The sequence below is a fragment of the Montipora capricornis genome, chromosome 14, assembly GCF_036669925.1.
Source record: "Montipora capricornis isolate CH-2021 chromosome 14, ASM3666992v2, whole genome shotgun sequence".
In the NCBI taxonomy this organism is placed as follows: Eukaryota; Metazoa; Cnidaria; class Anthozoa; order Scleractinia; family Acroporidae; genus Montipora; species Montipora capricornis.
Window position 1 is genome coordinate 25,199,082 of NC_090896.1, and position 7,500 is coordinate 25,206,581.

General features: G+C 39.4%; 1 protein-coding gene across 2 annotated transcripts in view; it reads left to right on the forward strand.

The window, feature by feature from the left end:
- The window catches only part of LOC138033191 (uncharacterized), a 6,673-nt gene extending 1,448 nt beyond the window's left edge, over positions 1-5,225 (forward strand). For both annotated transcript variants that reach the window (XM_068880954.1, XM_068880956.1), the window contains exons 3-6: positions 292-567; positions 1,659-1,925; positions 3,617-3,888; positions 5,080-5,225. In XM_068880954.1, the coding sequence (XP_068737055.1) occupies positions 292-567; positions 1,659-1,925; positions 3,617-3,888 (815 nt within the window). In that variant the 3' untranslated portion in view covers positions 5,080-5,225. The remainder of the gene's footprint in view (positions 1-291; positions 568-1,658; positions 1,926-3,616; positions 3,889-5,079) is intronic.
- The last annotated feature ends 2,275 nt before the right edge of the window (positions 5,226-7,500 follow it).

Here is a 7,500-nt window from a genome sequence, read left to right on the forward strand (position 1 = left end):
ACAGTCTTTGGTTTGCTTGTAACTACCTTGAAACTGCTGGTTTGTTTCTGGCCAGTTGGGATACTTTAAAACGTTTTATAATTCAATCATAAAATATTGAATTGTTCCTGAGAAAACCCCCCTGGAGAGTAGTCATTTTGTTAGTAATATAATTTCATCGGTGAGCATATTTGGCCAGTTGAGGCATTAATCTTGGGCGAAAAGAAGAGGAAGGAGAAAAACATGCATATATTGAATTTCGTTCTCTGTCGGCATACTGTCTCGCTCTGCTTCATTCTAAAAATCTTGCAGCTCCATCGCACAAATTGTTATGCCAAGTCTGTGAAGGAACAGCAACTTCTGATGCCGAGAACGCTAAAGACGAATGTGACCGTAATATCCGAATGGAGACCTGTCCTCCAGAAATGGACCACCCTGTCTGTGCAGCCTTTAGTGAGCGTGGATCATTCAAGCGATTGTGTCTTCCTAAAGAGCAATACAAACTTTTAGCAGAGGAGTGCGATAAGGGTGAAGGACTAAGTCAATGTGAAATGGCTATGTGCGAACAATCAGGATGCGAAGCTTCAGGTACTAACCGATCTGCATTCTGTAAAATAATAATAATAATAATAATAATAATAATAATAATAATAATAATAATAATAGTAATAATAATAATAATACTAATAATAACTCTATACTGCTGAAACCCTTCAGGCAAATTTAGTTCAAAGTCAATTTAATCGATACTGTGTTTCCTCGATCAAAGGCAAAATAGTTAGCTTACCATGTATGGGCCGTGAACATCATATATTACAAACGGTTACTGCTGAAACCTTAAATACCAGGTGATGTATCTCTTAATGGTCTCAGGCTCTGAAACTAATACCATCTTGATATTCTAGTAAAATTTTGAATTGAACAAATAAACAGAATTTCTATAAATTGCCAACAATAGACCAATTTCGATATATTAAAATGCAGTCCTAAACAAAAGGCATCATCTTGAGGCTTAGGGGAATAAACTCATACAAATCCTTACATTTATTCCCCAGAGCCTCGAGATGATGCCTCTTGTTTAGGACTGAATTAATATGTCGAAATTGGTCCACTGCATGCATTTATCAGTTTTTCTCACCAAGAAACAAATATACATTTTTTCACAAAACCTTCAGCGAGCTTTGAGTGAAAAAGCAGCATGGTATCTATCATAGACGTCATCTCTCTAGAGCATTGGCTAAACATAAGTAAATTATTTTCCACCCCTAAAAAAAAAACCTTTGCAATCGCGCAAAAACGTTGAACACTGTTTTCTTTTTTATAAAAGGCAAAGCTTGCCTTCGGACTGATCACATCTCATTCGAAGAAACGATCCTTTCTTACGGAGTTTTAAGATGGCCGACTCGTTCAACAACCCTAATTAAGTTTCGTTTCTCGAGTAAAGTTGAAGTACCCTAACTTTGTCTTTTAATTTGTTCCAGCATTGGTTGAAACTCCTTTTCCGGCGACATAAAGGTTTAACGTTTCAGTAATAAAGTTAAAAAATCTTCTCTGGTTAAAAAAGATTAAGAGCATAAGCTTTCGGCTATCAGTCTATAGCCTTTAATGAAGGCTTATCCTGGTTACAACTCTATTTTTACTCGATTTTAACATTGATTAATTTTGCTTTCCTATTTCAGGCTATCGACGAAGACTTTCATGCCCCGTTTGCCAAGCCCGTGGAACTAATTTAGTCGACGGAAAATACAAATGCGACCGTAAAAGGAAAATCAAACCATGTCTCAGAGATCTGAATGACCCTGTTTGTGCAACTATCACGAACAGCGGATCTTTCAAGCGAATGTGTCTTTCTAAAGAGCAATACGAGACATTGTTGGGGGAATGTGATGAAAGTAGTTCTCCTTGCAAGATGGCCATGTGTCGGCAATCTGGATGCAGAGCTTCAGGTAGACAAGTGTAAAAAGTTTGATCAGCTGTTTTGCCACATGTCCTCAAAACATTTTGCAAAACAATCTGTTGTGAATTGTTATATAGCAACAGCCACATAATCCAAAATTGCACAGCAAAAAGTTGAGTTGTTCTTTCGCCGGACAACGAAAACATGTCTGCCGGAACATTCGGGGTGGTCTTTGAAAACAATCAGGGACCCATCTCCCAAATCTCAAAGGCAATGGTTTTTCCAGCTTTTCATGTCCAAAGCTTCAGTTGTAACTTGTCTAAATTGGGTCTTAAGCTATTCTTGATAACTTTTGCCTACTCTGAAAGAAGTGTGTGTGTGTTGTTGACAGCGTCACGCGCCCCTCAACGACTTTTTTCATATTTCGAAAAGTGAAATTTAGGTGGACATCAATCAATGTTTCTATGACGATACTCTTGTTCTCTTGGCAGCAGTTGAATTCGTCATGGAAACATTTGATTGACGTCCACCTAAATTGTTTTTGGATATGAAAAAATGTCGTTTAGGGACGCATGTTACTGATAACCGCTGTAATTAAAGTGCGGGCTACAGACGAAAGAGAGAAATGATCTGCGCATCGCACCTATTGGGGCAATTTGAGCAATTGTTTCTTACAGACACCTCAGGTGGCTTCAATGGTATTCGTAGCCATGACCTCTGCGATGCCAGTGCAATGCTCTAACTGAGCTATCATTTTGAAGCCAGAGTTAGGAGCATCCTTTCACAGGAACAAATGAGCCCAAAAAATTGACCAGCTCACAATTTTGTGGCTTCATAATTCAGTTGGAAGAGCATTGCACCAGCATAGCAGAGGTCATGGCTTCGACTGCCCTTGGCGTATCAAGAAATGGCCTATGCTGTTTCGTGCATTAATATGCGCCGAGGCTCTACGATGATGAGGTAATTTATCAACGGAAAATTTCTGGCGTGCTCAAGTAGCTGCACTTCGGGAGTGGAGGGTGGAAATTTGCTCGGTCAGTTGTTGTTTATTCAGGGGTACCCAAGGGATAAATGTTAGCGGGACGGCTTGATCATGCGTTCTGTGCATTTTTGAATAACAGTGGATTGAATCAAGGTCGATATGAAGAGGGAAAACCTGAAAGAGGACTACGAAAGCAGATCAAAATAAGCCACAAAGCAACAGTCGAAAAAGGTTCTGTCGCGTCCCCAGCTTTTTTCGTTTCTTTTTTTATTTCACAACAAAGGCCATGATCACACCAAATAACACTAGTTTTTGTTTGTAAATTTAAAACGCATTTCTTGATACGGTGCCACCTGAAATTTTCAGGTGCCTGTCTATAAGAGACAATAGGCTGATTTAGCAACGGAACGGGAACATCAGTTGACGACGGCGCGCGCAGAAAATTTTCCATATTAGGTCAGATTAGAGTAGAATCCAGACTATTCCGCGCATTCTCCCGTCGCCAATTTGAGGTTCCCGTTCTGTTGCTAAATCAGCCTAATTGCTCAAATTGTCGAGATGAGTGCGAGGATCATTTCTCTCTTTCATTTTACCTACTCTGTTAGATTCTAATGCATTTAACTTGTTTCGAACAAAAAGCTAATAAATAAGAACTAACATGCATCTTTTTTCTTCTGTTAACCCGCATTCCGACCTCCCTGTTTTGCCGCTTGTTATAATTAAACCCACTCGTAATTTAACGTATTCTAATTTGTCAGTGATGGTATCACCGGACGACCCATTTTCCTGCCCGGCCTGTTATGCTGAAGGACCAAATGCATTGGACGATTGTGAAGAAACAAACAAACTCCTTCCTTGCAAAGGATACCACTCTGTGTGTTACACACAAAGTAACAAAAACCGTGATTTTGTTGCGCGTGGCTGTTCCTCCAGAGAATACTACAGAAGAAAAGAGGGACGATGTAACATGAAAGGAACTTGTGTTGTTTCAATGTGTGACACTTCTGGCTGCACAGCAGGACTTCTTTAGGTAACCTTCGACCGTAACATCCATTTTGAATATAACTACATAGGCGATTATTGGAAATTCTCTGCGCTGATTGGTTGTACCTGGGGTGATTTTTTACGCGATAATCACCTTAGCGGTTTTCTCAAAATGGCCGCATGCCAAAGAGAATGATTATTCTTCAAATAATCACGTATGTAATTGTACTAAAAAAATTGTGGTTACACCGGCACCTTGGGTTTGGGGCCTTCCCGAAGGTAAATAGCTTAGATTTGGTTCAGCACAGGTTTCATGTTACCTTTGGGGACGCGGTTACGGTAAAAGACTTCCCTCAGGGTAAAATAATGGGGTATGATTAATATAATTAAAGATCTTCGTGTATTAGCTACGTTCTGCTTTATGATTAGCCAAGCCACCTCAGGGAACAGATAAACCGTACTTTTCAGTTCAGGAACTGTCATGGGAAGTTCTTTATTTTTTTCTTTTTGATGTATCCATGGAAATAATCCTTGGGCAGTTTCGGTTTAGGGAAAGCGGTTACTCATAAAAACGTCCTTGCCCGTGGGTAAACATTATTTACCTTTGGGTAAAAGGGCTAGTGTAACCACAAAAAATAAATTATCTCACTTTTTTGTATAGGTTTAATTTATTCCCCGAATCATCCTGGCTTCTCAGCAACTGAAAACGACATAATCTGTAAACGAAGATTGTATGGGCTATCTTGGCATCCTTTCGCCACAATCTTTCCTTACTAAAACGAATTTCCGCCCAAAAGAAACAACCAGTAATGACTATTGAGTTCGATTCTAAACATAATCGGGGGTGGAAGCGGAATACTGAATAATAGCCGCTTATTAAAAGAAAATGAGTGGTTTCACTGGAGTAATGAATATTTAGCATTCAGATATTCGGAATAAAGAATTTTACGGTTTCCGTTAAAGAATAACGAATACCTTAAAATGATTATCGAAAAAAACTGTCAATAATGAATAACTTGGACGAAAATGGAAGGAATAATGAATAACTGAGATCCAATTGTTCCGCTTCCATCCCCGAATATAATAAACTGACGAAGAATGTAACGCTAATTTTCGTCAAGAGAACATCCGTAATCTCACAACCTCATCATTGCTTTTCTAAGAATTAGATTTCCTTTGAATAGCAATGAATGAACTGAATTTATAACCGTTTTCTTCAAACTTTATTTCTCCACAGTCGCAGAATCAACTGAATTACAAAACAGTCTAACCCAGAAGCTCAAACATGGATTCAGGGTCAGAAAACCTACACAATTCAGGGTTGACAGTCGTCGAGTTTATATGCACAAAAAACAAATCGGTTTTCGGAAATAAAGAAATGGAATCATAAAAGCCTTTTAACTGCTTGAACTACTTAAAGCGTTTGAACTAAAATTTAGTTTCCCGTTGAGTGCTCTCCTGCCATCCTTAGGCCTTCCCCCCCACCCACCTTTTTTTTTTTCGTTTACCGTCGAATGCGTTTCCGGACATTGGGTCGGTCGGATTGGAAAAAAAAAAGCCTAAAAGAAGTCATAAGCATTCTCGGAAACGGAGGCCTGGTACCCCAGCATCATAGCTGTCGCAACAACACGTCAACCCAAAATCAATATGGCGGAAAAGTTGGTGAATGTTGTTGCAAATTAAGACAACGTGGGAAAAAGGATCAGCCACCGAAACTCCTATGCGCTCCTATGCGATATAAAATGGCTTTAAAACGTCGTTACCTATTTTTTTTTTTTTGGAAAATGTCAAAAATTTGGGTGGGTCGGTTGGACGACGCTAAACGGAGAAAAAAAAAGGATGGCCTTATAACGCCACAAGTAGACTTCCAAAAAAACTTAAAAACTACATCTTTATCTATGCATAGGCACGGCAAGAAATTGTTTGCCACCAAAAAACGTAGCTTAAAATCGTATAATCATTGCTATCACAGTAAAGTGGCAAACGCGGTTAGTGCTCGTCCCGCAGTTCATAAAAACGACTAAATTTTGGTAGTATAAGTACCTACCCAAAACTGTAAGACAACTTTCAGAATTCTACTTCATAACATCTAACAATCGGTGGGAAAAATTGTCAAATCAATTACTAAAACTGTTCATTCCCTTGTTCCTACCTTTCAGGTCAGCTATCAGTCTTAATTAACCTCAAATCAACATTTTTCCTCTCTCCCAACGACGCTGCAAACTCACCGTCCGCAAAACACTTGTCCATTTGCGTTTCATACTTCCTTTATGACACTATATGAATTAATGACATCAAAGCGCGCGCAAATAGAGCGGTTTTCAATTGAGTGTCGAAAGTAATTAGTGAATTGCTTTGGTTTATGATTACTTCACTCTGTGATTGGTTCAAAGTTCTCGCGCCATTTTTTCAACCAATCAGAAGTGAAACCAAAACCAATCGTGGCTTGCGCGTGCACATTTTCCCGCGCTTTGTGTCGGCTACGTGTAATTACTTCGAGTTTTGATTGGTTTAACGGAGTGTCTCCGTCCTTTTTGATTGGCCAAAGTAATTACTTTGGTTTTGGTTTTACGACGCTCATTTGAAAACCACTCTATCAACCTATCGCATCTGCAAGACTAAAGTTTTGCATTGCACTTAGCATTGCACACCCTCGCCTTGCATCATGAGCTTTGGTGAGCGTGCCTTTACTCGACTTAGCGGGATTTCAGTGACATGATACTAAGAGTGGCCATGAGTGCTTATTTTCTGCTATACGAGCACGGTGACTTATCTCCTCTTTTAAATAAACTTTTTTTTTTTTTAGACCTCCTCTCTGTGACATTTGAAAGAATGTAGAGAAAAGAGCACTGATAAAAGAACGAGTGGACACACGTAGCTCTAGAAAAAAATACTGTAGTGAAGCAGATGAAATGCAGAGAATTTTTATTCGATGATGGCTTGCGGATACACGGAACTAAAAGAATCGGAGTTCTCCTTTACCCGAGTCGAACCTACAACCTTTTTGATTATTGGTTAGGATGTTTTACCTCCGAGGAAGAACGAATCTGTGACGTCGACACAGAATGTTGCTTCTTAGTTATGATCAATGCAACACACCGAATGGGTTCTATTCGCGCGGCGGCTGTATTGGCGTACACAATAGATTTCGTACCCCGAGCCTCGAGTTGAAATTTTCGTTGGGGCAAAACAAGACCCATTCGTCACTCGGAAAATGCCTTTGTTTTTCACCCAAAACTTTTGTATAAGCATTTTTCTTGTTTCTCTAGGGACCATTTGTAAGTCCCAAGAGAAATTGGAAACAATGCTTGATGCAAAATTTAAGGGGGTTTAACAAAGAGTATTATGGCGTTTTCCGAAGTGGCCTAAAGCCTGGTTTCAAGAAGTATACGCAAACTCAGTAGCTTGTTGTTCATTAAAGCCTTTTGTTAGAACAATAGAAGCTAATTAACAACAAGCAAATGCGCTTGCTTGTGTCGGTAGCCTCGCAGCTCCTACAAGGTCTCACCTGATTGGAGACCACCCTTGAGGTTTAACAAAAGAACAAATAACAGAAACAATGGCCCTTTTGTTTTAGGCCTAGGGTAACAGAAACAATGGCCCTTTTGTTTTAGTCCTAGGGTCCATTGTTTCTGTTATTTGTTCTTTTGTTAAACCT